The 19,658-nt window shown below is 38.6% G+C and overlaps 1 protein-coding gene across 1 annotated transcript; it reads right to left on the bottom strand.

Annotated features, from left to right (window-relative positions):
• Nucleotides 1-370: 370 nt before the first annotated feature.
• Nucleotides 371-14,307, bottom strand: LOC135470701 (receptor-type tyrosine-protein phosphatase mu-like). The gene is made up of 15 exons (XM_064749736.1): nucleotides 14,250-14,307; nucleotides 13,726-13,799; nucleotides 13,399-13,435; nucleotides 12,717-12,814; nucleotides 9,136-9,261; nucleotides 5,793-5,944; nucleotides 5,231-5,366; nucleotides 4,349-4,498; nucleotides 3,728-3,827; nucleotides 3,525-3,598; nucleotides 3,120-3,254; nucleotides 2,186-2,308; nucleotides 1,691-1,839; nucleotides 1,313-1,448; nucleotides 371-495 (listed from the first exon to the last, which is right to left on the bottom strand). Exons 1-15 carry the CDS (start codon nucleotides 14,305-14,307, stop codon nucleotides 421-423), a joined length of 1,623 nt encoding a protein of 540 aa, XP_064605806.1. The 3' UTR covers nucleotides 371-420.
• Nucleotides 14,308-19,658: the final 5,351 nt, after the last annotated feature.

Here is a 19,658-nt window from a genome sequence, read left to right as displayed (position 1 = left end):
GAGGAGCATCACGGAAAGCAACAATTTTCAGGTAAAAACCCAGTGCAATACGTGAATGCAGGCCGACAAAATCGGTTTATTCAATATATTCAATAAAGTCATTTACCAGACAAAATAATCCTAAATAGATTAACAGTACATATACATGTGGGCATAACCCTCTCCGTTTACATGTACTTCTTGAATTACATATATTTATGGTGCTATACGTACTTCTGATATCACCTGTACTTCCGGAATTACATGTTACGTGATATTACAAAGTTATCACACACCTTCAAGACAACAGAAAACGAACAGTGGGGATCTTTATTCATGGATTCCAGAGCTGGATCCTAAGATTCGCAGCAGATGGATATATGGAAGTCACAGGCAATGTTCTATCCACACACCACGGTGAGAACACGACAGATATGATTTCTAGACAATATTAGCATATGTGTGGGCTGTCTCCAGATACTCCAAAGCCACCTGATGCAGGAACTGGAACTGATTCTGTAAATTTGCAAAAACATATAGGGGATATATCATTTGCACTGAAGGGATACAGGGTTTGCACCATAAAGTTATCTTACATAATGTGGTGTACCGGACAAACTCTGCATATGATGCAATCAACAACTCAACAGATGAACTGGGGTCAAATATCCAAGTCCCAGCTTAACTATCCAATGTCTGAGTCATTTACGTTATACAGATACGGGACTACATGTTGGTCCATTAAACTTCATAATTATGTCGGTAAATGCAGATGACTTGCGAATTTCTAGTGCAAATTGTGGATATGTCTCTCCTTACAAAATTAAATGTACGGGCTATTCTTCATCGAATTTATTAATATTGACTCTTTATTTAGCTAGCATTATGGCAATTGTATGAAATACAAGCACTAATGTACTGAGAGTAGCAGTAGAACATCAACGACACTGTGATAGATGACAAATGTTAACACGTGACCGGTGAAATACTTATATATCTTGTGAATTCATCTTAATCATGAACATATTCTACCTTTTAAACTTAAATAGTAGAAACTTAGACACTCCTTGGCACCACGCCTAAAGCGTAATTATTTATAGCAAAAACGGTGTACATTTACAAAGATTGACGCAAAATGCCATTATGTTATTACATCAAAGAACTAGAGTTCACACCGCAATATGTGTGAAAATTTACAATAACACTTATTAGCAAACAGATATTAGGGAGAGTGGTCTCAAGTAATTTCGTAAGAATTCGGTCTAGCAAAGTAACTATACATACATGCACATTTCGACAATTTCACTATAACCATATATTGTGTGTTATTTACCAGGTCTGTGATGATTTGTGGCCTGTTGGCCCTCATCTGTTTCACCGTGTGGATGATGTTCACTTCCTCATCCATCTTCAGTCTCTCTATCACTGAGGTGGCCACACAGTACAGACCGCTTTTCGTCACGCCGTCTCTGAATATCAAAACAATCACAGCACGTTATGATATTCCACACTTACATCCATCACTCAGTGGACACACTGCTTGTGGGTCCTTCAGTTACCATGTATATATGAAGAATCACGGGAGATATTGGACTCATTAAGAACGCATTATGACACGGTGTCGCATATTCCACCTTAAACACAATAATCCTCAGCACACAGTAAAGTTTCAAGAAAGCAAGCACACACTAAGATTGCAATTGCAATTTACCTACAGTGTACCAAAACTGGTACGTTGCCTGCGTTTTGCTGCCAGTTCGTCGCCTCTTCTATGACGGACAGCAGTGACGCTATAGAGGTTGGGGTTGAATCCCCGGTCCAAAAGTTACACCGGAACTGCTTGACAGGGTGCGCTACCTTCTGCAAGAACACACATGTAGGATATGATGTTTATGTTTTCGAAGATTAGGAAAACAGTAAAACTAGTTCACTGTAAAAAACACATACTCTTCGTACAATGCTAGAATCATCGTATGAACGTATCAAGACGGCACAAATATGATATTTTTTTACAAATAAATGTCGAGATCAACACATTGTTTGGGGATTTATGCTCATTCATAAGCAGTCTACTCCATGAATTTCTCCACACATAAATATTGCCTGTATCCTATCGGATTTGGTTGACAAACTTCCATTGTCCCAAGTCGCCATGACAGTACCTAATGGTAATATTGTCACTATTGTAAGTCCCAAGAACCCTTACCGTGTCCTTGTGAGACAAATGGTAAGTCCACACGGAAAACCCCTCGCACTCTTGTTTGTCCTTGACTTTCACCACAAATGGGTCAAAATGTTTTCCTTCCAATGGCCAGTATATTCCTGAGTCCTAGATACAAGATGAGATTTAAAATCTCTGCATTAGCCTTGCATTTATTTATAGCTACATACGGGAGCTCGGCGTTTTTTGTTTTTGTTTGGGGTCCACCGTAGCAGGGGTAGCCACCGCAGCCCAATGGCCCAGGAGATTTTCATCAGTGTGTTTGCTCTGAGTTCCAATTCATTCTGGCTTCCTTTCTGTACTTGGGAAGGTCTGTTAACCTGCTATGGTCGTAGGTTTTGGCCCGGTTTCCTTCCACCATTGTTTTGACCGTCGTCGTATAAGTGAAATATTCTTGAGTAAGGCGTAAAACACCAATCAAATGAAAACATAAATTTGTTTGTCCCTTTTTAACAAGCGCAACATCCACATTGTACATTATTGCACGTATCAGCGTGGGGGCCTCCATGGCTGAATTGGTTATCGCGCTAGCGCAGCGCAATGGCCCAGGGGTGCGGTCGTTGTGAGTTCAAGCCATAAGGCTGGCCGCCGTGGTATAAGTGAAATATTCTTGAGTACTGTGTAAAACACCAATCAAATAAATGAACGCGTCAGTGTGCTTTAGAATTTGAATAAAACAGTTACCACATTTTTGTGGGTGCAATTTTGAAACCTGAACCAGTCAATAGACTTTTCTGTTTAGAATGATTTAAAAAATAAAACATCCGCATGGCCTACATGTACTTCTATTTGTGTTATGACAAGGACGATAATGGATAAAATCAGTCAAATGTGAACTGAACACAACATTACTATTCACTTTTGACTAACACAAAAACGGTGGATTACATTTTGTTATTCTGTCTTTCACAAAGCTTACCTTATCATCTCGCTCTATCAAGTCTATCATGACGATGACAGTTATGTCGTGGTCGTACACCAGGCGCCAGAAATCCAGAACTGTGTTTGGCAGAGGAGTATGAGTGATGATTAAACCCCTCTTCGATTTGAACGTCTGTAATGTAGATTCGAAGATGTACTATTCATAAAGAATCAAAGTCAAATTATTTTTCCATGAAACATGAAGCCGTGAACACGGAGATGTGGACTGAACAAAGTGAATAAATGTCGACAAAAATAGAATAGTTACAAAACTCATATATGTACAGAATCGCTCACAACTTTGTAAGTTGGTGGCAAAGATGTATTTAAATACCCTATAAAGTGACAAAAAAGTGGTATATCAGAAGAAGCGTTTGGTGACTGGCAGCAGTTCTTTACTTACTGGCAGGTATACAGCATTAATGTAGTTATTGCCGTCAGGTACAGGAGTTGACAGGTATGGTCTGCACGTGTCCGCTGTAAACACATAAACACACTACACGAATATGCTGTTTTGAAAAACCGTACATTTTAGAATGGTTGTCCAAAATGTCATCTCATCTGGTGATCAGAGTTATTATAATGTAATTATCAAATATGACATACCTGCCAGGATTCTGTCTGATCTGTTTTTGGAGACGTTGTCCGGATGACGTGCCGCGGTGATAACGGCTTTATCCAGGGGAGCTGTCAGCCTCTGGAGAGACTGTGACAGAAGCAAACTGATCATGAGAAATATGCTTAATGTAACTACTAACACGAGGGAAGCCAACTTAAGCAAACACATCATGTGAAACGTGGGAAATGTACTCACTGGTAAGAGGGAAGCCAACTCAAACAAACAGATGAGGTGAGACGTAGGACATGTAACTACCCACAATTTAGAGGAAAACAAACTAAAACGAACAAATCATGAAACGCCAGGAATGTAACTACTAGTAACAAGGAAGCCAACTCAAACAAACAAATTAGAAAACTTGAGGAATGTAACTACCGGTAAGAGAGAAGAGTGATCAAAAAACAGATCAGGTTAGACGTAATTTTGTAACAAAACACATAACACTTAAATTAGGGGTTAAATATCTATCACTGTGTTTAATTTATGGCACGATTATTATGAAAGGGTCGTGCGACATGCGGTCAGTCAATGACGTGGACATTTCATTATAGTTTCTGGAAGTTGATAAGTGCGCGTCGCTGTGTTAAAGATGGGGTTTATCCACACACCTGGAACTGTTCCGCCATCTTGGTCATACCGGTCTCTGGGTTTTGGGTACACAATTCAACAAAGACACGAGGGAATTCCACACCAGGAACACTGGTACTTCCAAGTTTTAACGATTCTGCTAGCGCTTCGTGAAGGAATTTGTACTGCTCCTGAAGAAAGATAAACACAAATAGCTTGATTAGAATAGATTTTAGGAATTTTATCACACTTATTCTTAACAGAATACGAGGTAAAAAGTAATATTACTATCCTTCTCGCGAAAACGGTTTTTCAAGAAGAAAGCTAAAATATAAGGTAAGATTCATCATAAAGACAACTGAAAATTATGCCTAAAAATAATTTCTTTATTTGTTCTGATTTTTTGAGAGTGTTGAAAAGTATTCAAATATTTGAAGACTGTGGTGGTCATTATGGGCTATACTGACGGTATTTTAGGAACATTATTCCAGCAATCTTACACTCATGAAGAAAAGAGTTACTCCAACATTCAGTGTCGCGATTAGAGTTGGATAAAATCCTTGTGATGTCAGAGTTCCTAACCTCTGATATTATGGTCCATAAAGCCAACTTTAGAAGTCAAATGAATGAGCGTCTTTAACTCTTTCCACAAAAATCTAAGAAAATAAATGAAAATATGTTTTTGCATTCTTTTAAGTGATCTACTTGGTGATGCCTACTTCGGTTTTTAGAGGTCTTTTCCTTTAAGTAAAGATGAAACAGATAACAAGGGAATCAAGTCTCTTCGATGTTTGCTTAAAGCAATCAAATCGGCCAGACATGAAGGTTTTCCCCTTGGCCAAGGTCTAATTGCGTTGTGATAAGAGGCAGTTTAGACCTGTTGACAGACGATGATTTCGGTATGTAATATCTGTGATATTTACCAGAGTCTGGACCATGTTAACTCGCTGTTCCCGGAGTTGCCTGACACAGGCAGGCACATCCACCACTCCCTCGTCATGAGCCTGGGCGATTAGGTAATCCAGAGCCATGTATGTTCCCGTACGCCCGACACCGGCGCTGTATGGAGGCAAAACAGCCTATGAGAATACAGTGTACGGTGCAGTGCTTTCACTGTTTTTCAGTTGTGAATCGTTGGTTCGGTAAATACACGTAGGCTTACATATACGTCACCAAAATGCTTTGTTGGTGTATAGTGGATGTGTACCATCTTTACACTTGATAGGTAATTTTACGGTTGGAGCTCTTACATAAGACACCTATAAATGTAGATTATGCGAAAAGAAATACATGTACTATTGACGTCAATTTGATGGCAAAAACGAAAAAAGTTTTAATCTCGATTTAACTGTAATTCAAAATCTGGTTCACATTATGTAAATAAACGATATGAAAACGAGTAACCAGTAAAACCAATACTTTGGAGTAAGAAAGTCGAGTGTTTGTTTTTACACCTTGCAAAGAGTTAAAGGTTTACTGGGGTACCTGCAGTGCACGACAACTGGTCCACTGACTTGTGTCTGACAAGTGTTAACTTTATCCCGGAAGTCCAGTAACGCAGTAGCGTGCGCAGGTACACCGTGATCAGGCCAGGCGGTAAAGTGGAACTGTTTCACAGTTTGACTTTCCTGCTTTCTCTGAAAGAAAAACGCTAACATCAAGTGCAGTAGAATATATCCTTCAAAACAGACAATCGTATGACAGCCGCCAACCATAAAGGACGTTCTCGGTCAATAATACCAAGGTCAATTCCCAAACCGACGTATAACACAAACCACAAAAAAACTAAGAAAGTATATAAAGTAAGAAAATACCGTGCTGCCCAATCTTTGATCGGACATGGGTCGGATCCTAAGCGGTTCATACGGCCATGATGGGCGGCCCATGCGCTAATGTTGGCACCTTTCCGATCACATCCCACGCGGATCCCACATGCTGTCTCTTTCAGACCGTTCTACTTTAGCCTGTGTATACATAATGTGTCTGTGTATTACGCTTTAAACGTGACATAATGTAACTTGAGTTTGTTTCCCTTGACAGGCATGATGACGAGAAAAGGATTACTGAATGGAGCACCATTCGTCTGAATCTCACTCATTCAAACCATTATAAACGTAAGCTAGCCCAGTGCTTGACTTCCGAGTTTTACTTTACTTTCTTGACGAAGCTTACTTGGAAAACTAAAATCGTAGATGTAGAACCGTATTCCCGGACAACCGCGATACAAGTACACGTCAAAAGCTGTACTAATAATTATCCATTCGTAGTGACTAAATTATCATGTATAAGTTCTGTTATATCTATGTAGTATATCTGGCTCTTAAATTGACTTCCTCGGAAAATTTTACACTGAAGAAATCGTGTATTGTACATGTTGGTTATGGCTTTGTATTTACCGAATAATTGTGGCAACTCAAAACTCGATAGGCGTATCATCATGTTATCTGCGAATTTTAGTGATTACGCAAAGAACTAGACCGTTTGTGATTTTTTTTGTTATTCCGAGAGAACAAACAAGGTTGGTGTCGAACAACGCGGCATTTATTATAAGTTAGATGAATTTATGTATCAGTGTTAGTGCATATCGTAAAGCCCTACGCGGATGATGGTCAGATCCTATAATGTGAACATCTTGCTGTCATATTACCGACCCACATCCGCGCCCAGATATATCGCTAGGATCGAGCAGTACTGTAGAACGCAGTCAAATGTAAAGGGAAGGTAGTCAAGTCAGCGGCTTTCAATGATGTTGGAAAAAGGAAAGTCATGCCCTAGGCGACTGAGTGAAATCAGTAATAAAGCGTATACCATGCCAGAACATAAGCTGTCGACAACAAAATATGTATCTCAGTTGCGTTTTGATTGCAACTGTTCATATATCCAACATGGGGATATAATTCAAAACGATGAATACACCCTTACATATCCCCGGGTTAAGTCGTAATAGACATAATTATGGATCAGAGCACCAGAGCTTCTGGACGCTCTGGGATAGATCTGTATTTTATACTGTATGTGCTTTATTTCGTTACATACATATCTTGGCTTTGTCTGGTAACATCATTACATTTGGTATTGGTTCAAACAGGCACAGGTATTGAGAAGTTAATAGCTGTGTTTATTATGTTAAAGTTTTGGTATATACAATTTATATAAATATTTGAATAGTTTTTTTTTGTCAATTTCTCTCTGTGTGTGGGACCTTGGTGACATCGAACGGTCGATGATACCGGTGTGTCCGTTTGCTTCATCAGATTTCGATTAAACAGATTTGTCTGCCATCAATATGGTGTGCTTGTCTCCACATCACACGTGGGAATGTTCGTAGGTAATTTTCCACGGGTCGGTGGTTTATACTCTGGCCACTCCAGTTTCTTTCACCCAATGCCAACACGGCAGATTTTGAGTACGTGGAAGATCTTGAGTTTGGCGTTATGCAACAAGCAAATCAGCAGATAAATTGGAACCTGTGAAGTATTAGTGGGAACACACTGAGCGTTTGGGCTTAAATAGAATACACACTCTTATTGCTGTAAGGAATTTAAACTGTCACTTAAATACTGTTAGATCCATTTGATATGCTACATGTATGTTATAAAAAGGGTGGAACATTTTTTACCAATTTCCCAAGTGGCGATTTATCAATTCCAGATGTTACCCGACGCTTTATGAGGTTTATTGTTTTTAAGGACGCGCTTCGTGTGTGCGGGAATTCCCGAAGGTAAAACTATTTAATTATCCATTTATTATCAGAGTTAGTCTATTACATTGCATGCCTACATAAACCAGGATTTCGCTGCTGGATGGTTTAAGGCACATATCCAGCCTTGAGCGTTCCAAATTGGAGACAGATAATTTGATGTCCCCTTAATCGAGTCCTATCATTCAAAACGTCGAAAACGGATAACAAAACGGCAGAATTTGGTCACCACACATCTAAAAATCTACTCGGCTACGATCGAGCCACGGTTGACCCCTTGGCGTCACAGCAGTACATTCACTGTAGGTATTCGAGGCTTTTTCATGTGTACAACACAAACAGCAGGAAACAATCGCTATACTTTACAGATAATTTCGTGATTATTCCATTCCAAGGTATGTCTTGATACCGCAGTAATACAACGCAGGATACTATAAAGTCACATATATGGCCTAAAAATGACAGATCTCGTCAAAAAATCCTTTAATTACGGTGGACTCGATCTTAGTCGTATGAGACTTGCTTATTCAGCCAAAAGGTCGAAGGACAAACCAGACGAGAGCATATTTGTTTCTTCTGCGTGGCCGTATCTATTGCTATGTTGGACACGCTTTACCAGGATCTAATACAAACTCCGGCAGCCCAAACTATTTGTTGTAAAACTATTTTACTTATCTTACTTCCAGGATGCTAATTAAGAGGTGTATATGTAGGGGTAATTATAGATTAAGTCACACGATAGCTTCTGGAAAAGTACACGGTTGTAGGCCTAATGCATGGATTCAACTATACTTTACAGAGCTATTTAATACATAATCCCGGCAGGTATTTACAGCATGACGTCACCCCACTAAGTTTACGCTGTCAGGAAGATAGGCAGAAGGTGCGGTTCAATGTTTTTTTCTTAAATGGAGCTAGATAACATAACAATTTTAGTGCAGTTTCCAGACGAACATGGCATAAATATTGTGCTTAGGGAACATTTAGTGCGAAAATAAGGTCGCTGGGGATCCTTTTTAAGGATTTGCGTGAACAATTGGAATAAAACCCTAAGTTGAATAGACAGACAAGAGGCAGTATTCAACAGATTACGCGTGACCATGTCCTTGTGTAGTCTTTATACATTACCGTAATGTGTGTCAGTTGCAGAGTTCTCACGGTGAAATCCGCGTAATTCTCCTCATCCAGTAAGGTCACTGTGATCAGACCAAAACTCTCTGATCCTTCATCAGGCCAGTATTGACAGCACTTGGTCTAAAAACAGCAACAGCATGTACACCTGAATATCGTCGGTAATCATATTTAAGCTGTCGATGACCCTCGTGCTCCCATATTATAGATCGCCTTTTGATTTTTTAAGCAGAGTGAACAATGGTAAATTTTCATAAACATGCATAAAAGCCCCAGATACGTACAAAATCGAAATGAGTTTGTATGAAACCGTTTTGGAAAACGTTTGTCACATGACAAAACTGCCTGGAAAGCGTTTTACTAACAGAAAAGAATACAAGTAATAAAACCTCAGTTATTCAGGAAGATAGACGAAGCAGATCTAAACTGTTATTTTTTCTGACGTGCTGGTAAAGCTACTCTTTATTAGTCAACTTTTAATAAGGACTTCTTACGAAACAATGTGCCATGCTGGTGCAATGTCAGAATACATATTGGCCACTTGTTCGGCTGACGTAAGCGGGAATAGGTGCGTCCTCGGGTTATAGAAATAACTCAGGTCTCGTTGGTTAAAACTGACAATTGGGTAGCGCTTGCGATTGTCTTATATGTGCAATTTTCTTCACTATGAACCCAGATATCACTTTCTATAACTTTAAAAATAAAGCAAATCGAAACAGATTTACTATTGGTGTTGTCGTTTCTTTAAATCCCCTTCCCAGGCTTTCTTGATGTCACGGCTCCGCTTAAGTCTTTTACGACATTGTTAGAGTGCCTTGTAAATTCATTCATTTATTCGATTAGAACTGAGACTTGTACATGCGTGTAAGAAATGAAGTTCTGTTGCCAATGGTATTTGTCTGACAAAGGGTTCACAAACTTCTGTTTCAATTTACCTTAGTCCATCTTACTGTTTCTACGGGTAATTTATAACTAGATACTGGAAAACGCGTTGTAGTTTTTCGGCTTTTTTCATCAAATATGTTTAGATACTCTTCGATACCAAAGTCTGTTTTAAATATTCTATACATACTTCCCCTACAGAAATCTTTAATATCAGACTGCTATTTGTGGATGAACTGGTCTGTCATTGTTTGCTCCACAACTTTCATACAGCATTGTTTACATGTTGGTTTTCCAATACGTAATTTAGATCGTTCTTCTCGAGAGTATTTTTAATAAAGTTTAACCATTTAAAGTTATGTAAGTGTCCATTGTTAAACAAAAATCTGTACAATGTTGAGGAAATCTTGTTATTTTTACCCTGTAAAACCTTTGTCCAATATGCAAAGTATTTGAATTATAAAGCATCTTTATATTGACGTCAATAAAAAGGGTGTCCCAGAAGTCGCGCACCATCCAGGTTAAGGTTAAATGCTTGAGCTACAGAGCGGTGTGTGGCTGTATCTCTTCCAAATGTAAATAACACTTCAACTCTTTCTTGTGCTTTTAGCTTATGAGCCTTTATTAACTCTGAAAGAGTAGGAATATTTAAAATCAGTATTAAATCTGAAACACAGAAAAAATGAAAATCAGAATGGTGCACGTCTTCTGGGACACCCTGTATAGTGGAAATTCTCCCAATTTACCTTATATTGCAACGTTTAGAGAACTGTTTGTAACTCCTAATATAGCTTTACAATATTTTAAGTGAAATCTTTCTATTAAATCAACAATTTCAAATCACCAGATTCCACAGCCATAGAGTACAAAAGGCTGGACCATTTGCTTAAATAATTTAAGCTGAATGTCGATTGTAATTTCAATTTATTGGTTCTCCTAAACAGGCCGACCTGCGCCTTGTTAGCTTGAGATATTAATTGTTTTTGGGCGGTAGTATATTTCTTAGTATATTTCATCAATATCCCTAGGTAAATATATTCGTCTGCTTTTTCAATGTCGTGACCATTAAGAAAAAATTTTGGTAGATTTATTGCAAGAGGTTTACAGAAGAGTACAATTTTTGTCCTGTCTTGATGTAGGTTTAGCTCCCATAAATTACAATAATCTTCAAAAGCTACCAACATATCCTTTAGTCCACTATCCGTCTTGGCGAGAATACTCGTGTCATCCGCATACAATAATAACTGGATACGAGTAAAAATATCCAAACTGGTAGCAATTTTATCCATTAGGGATCTGATTCCAGGGATATTATTCTGAATCAGAAATGATTCAAGTTCATTTAAGTAAAAGGCAAAAAGAAGGGATGAGAGATTTTCACCTTGCCTCACACCAGCTTCACACTGGAAAAAGTAACTTTTTTTTCCAAGGGTGACACCAAACCGTATTGATTAATACATATTTTTATAGGTTTTAAATATTTCCCATCAATCCCTTCTGAAACATGTTTATACCACAGACCTCCCGTCCACACCGTGTCAAATTCTTTAAAGCAGTCTACAAATGTACAATAGAGCTTGCCACGGAGCAACATAATATACTCTATAACATGATGTAGAACAAAAATATTATCAATAACAGACTAACCTTTCCTAAACCTGGTCTGACTCTCATTAGGTCTGGTAGCTTTTTCACAATAATCATTTAATCTATTATTTTTAATAGCAGTAAGGAGCTTTCCAAAACAGATTGATATAGTTATCGCCCTGTAGTTTGCGGGATCGTGTAATGTCCCCTTATTTTAATAAATAGGATGTATCATGCCAACCAACCAGTTTTCTGGCATACACCCAGTGTCAAAGACAATATTATAAAGCTTATGAAATATAAGAAGTATAATGTTTTTTTGTGAATTTAATATATTTATTTATTACTTTTTCATAACCAGATGCTTCGTTATTTTTTAACTAAATTATGGCACTCTCTATTTTTTTCCTTTGAATCGGCATGTCAGTTTCATCATTGGGTGTGAAAGGGTAGTTGTCCGTAGGATCATTTTGTTTTGCATCATCATTATCTAACTGATTTACATTTTTACAATATTTATAAATTTTAATTATATCTATTTCTTGAGAAGTGTCTTTTTTATTATAGTACTTATTATTTTGCAATACTGTTTTGGGGAAGATATTTCTAATTTCCGTAATTTGGATATTTTGTTCTCTACATATGTGTCATAACTCTGTTTCAAAATTCTTTTATAATCCTTACTGCAAGCTTTTTGTTCTTTCTTACCTTCCCCATGTACATATCTTCTGTACCTATTTTTCATGCCCATGAGTTCCATCCTCTTCGCTTTACATTTTGCATTAAACCAAGGTTTACTGGAAGGTTAATCTTTCTTACTGTAATAATTTCAGTGACCGAAAGTTTTTACAGTATATTCAAGAAAACATTCTCTTATTACCTTTACTGCGTTGCGATTTGCATTTTGCAATCCGAATCGACTGTTGTAATTTCTTGTTTTAAATTTGATAGTATGCCATAGATATTTTTTTATTTGTGAGTATCAACATTTGATTAAAATTCAACACACTGAGATGGAATCCATCGTCATATTTCCTGTTTGACATCAGCAGTTGGATTGGGTTCAGCCATTTTGTATACATTTATTAACAAAGCTAATAAACATATACCTTTGTTGCCTCTACTAAGTTGGTTACCATGACGATCTTCCCAGACTTCTGTTCCCAGATCATTCGCAGAAAATCGTTCAGGATGACATCATTGGGTCCTGAGTCATTTCATAAAACGTTTGTAAAATTCATGACAGCACCGATTTTAGCAGTTGGGATCTTTTCTGATGACATGTATAAGATCAGAGGAGAATCTAAGCACATTGTTTTAGTCTTCAATCATTAGTACGTTTTGTTTAAATTAAAGTGCGTATATTATTCTTTTTTAAAGTTGTCAGTTTTTAATACTAGTATTTACTCTTTGCAATTCAGTATTTTTTCCTGTGGAAATGTTTGGAAGAAAACTGATGCAGACCATTTTTTTCTTCTCCCAAAGAGAAATGCTGCATAGGTGGTCAATGGTAATAACACTGGACCCAGCTGTGAACTTCCACTTGCCATTGTTGACCAAATGCCATTGTTAAATGGGCTTTACTTGCTTATCTCATGGTTACAAACATTCCGACTCTCTAAATGTGCATCTTGGTTCAAAACATAGTTTTGACAACATAGTTTACATTTTGCCCTATTTCCCATTAAAATAAATCGATTATGTGACAATTCAACGATGCGTTTCTGTTCTAGCACACTATATATTCTAAACAACGATTACAAGCCCAATTATTTCAAATATATTACTTACCCTGTGAAGCAATGTATTTCTTTGGTTCGTTGTAACCCTGTAAATACGAAAATAAATTAACCATCAGTCTGATTAGCCATGAGAAAAGGTTTATCAGTGCGCCCTGTATGGAAACACATGTATCCCATACGGTTTATTATACATTTGCGTTTAGTTATGCATGCATAATGCTAGAAGTCTTTCACACTTTTTCGCAAAAATCAATTCTAACCGCACTTTTATCAGTTGTTGGCATATCAAAACCTTCTGCGCTATCTACTCGTTCCATGCCACTTTTTATAATTAGGAGGTTAGTCTACCAAATTCGGTTTAAATGTTATAACCTACATTGATATAACAGGCATTGATATAGTCCGTGTCCTGGTCATCTGTCACGGACAACAACACCCTGGAATGGTCATCTGTAACACATGTAAGATGGACTATAGATTTAGCACAATACCTGACATTTGCTGCGTTAGAAGAATCTAAGACAACTGAGGCACACTTATAGAAAGGACAATGTTACCATATACCGTTTAAAATTTTGAATTTGAAACAAATCATCTGTGTTTGCATATTATCTCCGTAGCCTATCACATCGTAACATGCAAACAAAGAACAAGAAAAAACACCAACATTTAGGATCCCAACCTCTTAAGAGGTAGCTTTAAGATATACCACGTCACTCCGCCACACAGTCTAACCTGATGATTGGATACACGCTGCGATAGGGGAGTTTTGAGATTGAACTCGTTAGTTGCTAAAGGAAAAATGTCCTAAGGTATGATATTGGTTGGCAAAAGTGTTAGACGTTAAACCACCGATGACCTGTCTTGCTGTGCTTCAAATGCACATAATATAGGGTCTACCTCTTTTCTTCAGGTGCGTCCTATGCTCACCAATGTCCAGTTCCTCGATTTTCTCCATCGTTTGTCTCCTCTGAATTTCTCTAAGAGAAACTTTAAAGGACTATTTTTGTATAGGAAATGTAATGAAAAAATTGCCTTACATTTCTGACAAGTCCCATGACACAGAGCGCCATTTTACCTTTAGTGATGTCAGAGTTCAGATTCGAAACTACCCTATTCTGTGATTCCAGCTAGTTTAGTACACTTTTCTGTCTTCATTTTTTTGCCCTTCCTTGGTTGTGATTTTGTGCTGTCATTACTTCTATAAATGCACACCCTTTGTAACAAAAGTAAATATCCCGCGCCATTCCTGCTCAGCTAACGTCTCCAGCCCCTTGTTATGTTTCTATCAACTTGAGGATTTTACCAGTAACGTCAGGCTGGTCGACAGTGTGATATGGTTTTGGGCTGGCAGAATCAATGATTATTCAACAACATTTGTTTATTATTTTCAAAGACATCATTTCTGCAGATTGTTTCTGTATCCTAAAGCAGTTTGAGGAATTAGAACTCCATGTCTAGCCAGGTTACATACCATGACTACGGTAAAACACTCACATGCCACAAGGCTCCGATAACGGCTTTTCGCTTTGTTCTTGAGTTTGTCCGCCGCAGTGTGTTTTGCCTGCAAGCCCACCAGGAATGTCTGGAAGACATTATAGACATACATAAAAAGTTGTGTTTATATATATTCACATTTAAACCTCTTCCTTCTGCATGTTTTCGTTCCTATCTCTCACCGGGTAAATTTCGATAACTGGTTAGTACAGCTCAGAGATTCTTGTATTAAAATAAATAGCAATGGTTGTCACAATGGCGCAGACAACTGGAACGATACTTGAAGCAGATCACGGTTGAAGACTAACACCCTCACATGGGTGCGGGGCAGCTGTTTCAAGTCAAAGTGATTTTATTCAATATCATGTAATTCGGGGGCTATGGTAGACGACTGCAAAACTGATCTATAATATGTGCCATTACCTCAAATTCTTCCTCGAATCCTTTCCCGGCATTCCTCCTTACGACGTAGTCAGGGAACTCCTCGACAGGCACTACAAAAGGGACGACGTCAGCGTTAAGGTAAGGATTGACGTCACCCTGTGATTCGTCAACCTGATCATTGCTGTCGTCCTGAAACACTGTGAACGTGAAACGCCTCAAAGTACACTTGTAATTTGCTTACTTCTACTTTAACAGTGGGTTTGCAAGTATTCCATTAAGGTAAATTGTGCGTTCTGATCATAAACACTCGCAGACGCAATAAGCGTACTCTTTCAATTTTGACCGAGAATTCATAAAACACGTGTAAATTATTGATTGATCAGTTGAACAATTGCTGAAACCCCATGCTCAAGAACTTTTTAAATTCACCGTGGTGGCCAATTATAGGCGGTGTTGTGCCCGGGTAAATTGACGAACTTATTGCTGGTAATTAATCACAATTTGATGACAAATTTCCCTTTTCTAATGTAAATACTTGCACCATGTATTTCTGGATCATCAAGTGATGTAATGTGTGAAGAAAACATAAAAATCAGATAAAACAGGGTGAAAACTTAATTGCAAATATGGTATTTAATATTCTTTTCTTCCACTATTTCTTTTAGGAAAAAGTCTCCTTGAAATCATTTTTGTATGGTGAGTATTTGTGATCTTAGTATATATCACCTTTGCATAAAAATGTTCTAAATATAGATGTGATGCATATCTATTAAATTTGTTTGTAAATTTGTTGTTTAAACCCAAACATAATCATTTAATTTAAATTATGATAATACTTATAAACATATTAAAATTATAAATATCATTAAAATTCTGGATGAAAACACTTGCTAGCAGAAAACAAATTTTAATGGAAATATATTTATTAAGCCTGTGTTATATCCTCATTCATAACATTTTACGCAAAGACAGCATGTACCAAGAGGTCCCAAATACCCACCATACAAAAATGACTTTCAAGTGTATTTTTCTCGTTAAAGAAAAATAGAAACCAAACAATTAAAAACCATCTTTGCAAATAAGTTTGCATTCTCTATCATTAGACTTTGGCATGATGTTTCATGTTTTCTTCTCTTTGAATATACGACTGCACAGACGGGTGTACAAGACCGTGGAGATCGTATTATCACCAAGGGCTGCAGGGGAATCTACTTCCCTGGTCACGAGTGCCCTGATAATAAACCAGCTACCTGACAACCAAACAGCTACAGCTGGATTCGTACTGTTGATCTCACTGGTGAGGAGACTGGTAGTCGCACGCAGCCAGCGCTGTAAGCCACTGAGCCACCAAAATGTACAATGTCATGCCAGTGTTAAATGAGTTTATCGGTAGAATAGGTTTAAATGTTGATGCCCATACCTATGTTATCCTGTGGCTCCCTGTTATCTGGTTGGAATATTCTACCCTCTGTCTGAAGGTTATGATCAACAGACTTGTGGGCTTCTCTACGTCGTCTCCTGTAATATTCGCATAATCAAAAACATGCTTGCATTGGAAAAGGTGATCCACTGGAGCATAATTTAATTAGCAAGCCGTACAAAAACATAATCTATGACGGTGAATTGGTAACAGATTTAAGAATTCGTACGGTTTTATCTTCTTTCAAAATTCAAGACTTGTGCAAAGTTTTGTGAGAGCAAATGCATCCCATATCGATATAAGCACAATAATACAGACCATAACGGAGTGAAAACTGAGAAATTTGGGTTAAAGTGGGCCAATCTCAAACGATGCCTGCAGCCTGTCTCCATGAAGTCATGTATAAAATTTCAATTCAGAATAGCCAGTCTAACTGTTTCCAAAAAAGAGTGAAAAACATGAAAAAACGGGCATTATGACTGTGCATTATAAAGTTCCGAAATTCGAACTTGACTTGTAACTTGTCATAGTGAAGCTATGTGTCGTTTTGGTAAAACGCCTGTGAAGCTATATGCGGCCCAATACCATTCCCCGTATGGGTAAGGGGCTGATAATTAATGGAAGCCTGTAACATACAGTTACCTTGAACCTACTTTGACTTCCTACATGTATTTTTATGTAGCAATGGGGTGTGTACAGTAGGAACACCTATCGAATATACATACCTAACTGTGACAGTGACAACAACAACAACAACTATAGCGATCAACACGACAGCTGCAGCCACTCCACCGCCTATGTATGCAGGGCCAACCTTACTTCCAAATGATATTTGTGCTTCTGAAGTGAAAACAGTAAATACCAGAAAATCCTGAATATTTATCAGCTCAAGGAGTGCTGTCTACTGCTAGTGTATCCTTACTTTGGCACGGCCTTGACATTAGGCGTACTTGAGTCGAGATACCTTGGTATTACCCCGCTTGACAAATAAACCCATTACTTGTTGGCCCGGTGTAAGTATAATGCCACCGCGCAGGACGTTGTGTTTGGTGTTTGTACAATGTGACTTTACCATAACCACACTGATAATATAGGTCAATATGATTTACCGTACATTTTTTCGCTATGGTTACTCCCCTAAACTAAGCATATAACTATTTGCCAACGATTGACCTTTCCACTTGTTCTTAAACAGTTATGTTCACAAGTTTGTGTGGTCAATTGAGGTCATAGATTAGTTGAAATAATGAGTTGAATCATAGATCTTTGGGACCGGTAGATCCAGGATCAATCCTTGATCGAGTCACACCTAAGACTTTAAAAGAGGAAGTTGTAACTTCCTCGCTTGGCGTTCAGCATGAAGGGGATAGTGCAACGACCGGTTTGACCCGTATCAGTATAATGGCTCGGGTTGGGCGGCTTACTTGCCTTCGGTAAGTCGTCTCAGTGAAGCAGCACTAAATAAAAGAGCGGTGGAAATCCGTCCTGCAACAAGGAGGTACATTACACGTACATGCACCCTAAGGATTCCTTCGTCGCCATATGACTGAAAAATTGCTAAGTATGACGTTAAACCCCAAGCACTTACCCACTCACTTGAATCATAGATCAGTTGAAAGGGAATATGTACCATACAGTCACACAACTAAGAGCCGACCAAAACTAAGTTTTGTTACGTCATACCTCTGAGGGACCCCATGAGATTGCTATGCGCACCCGCGAACCAGTGCTAAAGACATGTTTGTCGTGGGCAGTTGTGTCCTATGACATTTCCCCTGTTGGAGACATCATACGTGTTTGTACCAGCTATGGTTGGTAAAAATCCGAAACTTAGAACTACTAGGTCCGGCGAGGTTGGTTCTAAACAAGTAGTAGTCAATCAAAATGCGCCAGATTATGGGAAAGAAGATCTGACACAAGAGTTTCTGTTGGATGTTGAGTCACGCCGTGGCAAAATCTAAACTTTCCACAGGAAAGAAAACACTACCTATGAAACAAAAAGAGGTGGCCAGTTTTGAAATCAGAAAAAAATGTTGCCTGAGATTTTGGCTAGTCAGCCTGAAATCGGCCGAAAAGTTGCCACCATGTGATCCAACTATGATTTTGATTACGGCGAGACTATGAGCCTTAGAGTTGATGAGCCACCTGAAAAACTAGCTCGTCTGTCGTCTTGTGTAGGCCTCGAGGGTGAACAGACCCATGATGTTAAGGGGGGAAATTCCCTCTATGACCGGCCTCACCACGTGCTGATAGACCCAGTTACCCCGGCACCGAGCGAGGGGCAACCATCTTTGTTCAAACATATGCTGCATAATTTTACGAAAAATAATGTGATACAAAAGTACACGAGACTCTGACGGAGATTGTTAGTGGATTATTTCAAAATGAAATCGAAGATGAGCGTAATAAAGGCTTAACTAAATGCATCTTAAGACCAGAAAATTGTAAATGCTTGCACAGTGTGCGTTTAAACCAGGTAGTATGGGACATTGTCAAACTGCTTCTCAAATAATGAATAGATTTAAGTAACGCAGACTTGTCTAGCTAGAGTAGGAATTTGCGTCACTCAGATATCTGATAAGGTCGTCAAAATGGAATGTGAGATTATGAAGCCTGAACTGAGTCCAGATTACCAGCGTTTATCTTCAGCCTCAGTTGCTTTTTGCGAATTTTTATTTGGGAGTGAACTGGAGAAAAAGGTAGAAAGTATACAACAGGTCAATCGGGTGGCTGTTAGCCTGCAAAATCGTGTGTGGGCTTGCGGCCGATGAAACATGGTGTTCAGAGGCCAGGTCTTCCATGGCCTAGGCAGAGGGCAGTCTTTTCCCCACAACGCCGCCTTCGGCAGGCCACAGTAATACACCGGCCTCACAGGTTTAAACTGCCGAGAGGGTCGTCCCAACCTGCAGACGGGTTCCCAGAGAAACAGGTGGAGCAAAACCAGCAGAGATCAACGACGCCGAAGGGGGGTGTTGCTCAATGTGTTGGAATTATAACAGATATATATT

Source organism: Liolophura sinensis, chromosome 7 (assembly GCF_032854445.1).
Source record: "Liolophura sinensis isolate JHLJ2023 chromosome 7, CUHK_Ljap_v2, whole genome shotgun sequence".
Lineage (NCBI taxonomy): Eukaryota > Metazoa > Mollusca > Polyplacophora > Chitonida > Chitonidae > Liolophura > Liolophura sinensis.
The sequence above is the reverse complement of the archived record's forward strand: the minus strand, read 5'-3'. Positions and strand labels throughout refer to the sequence as shown.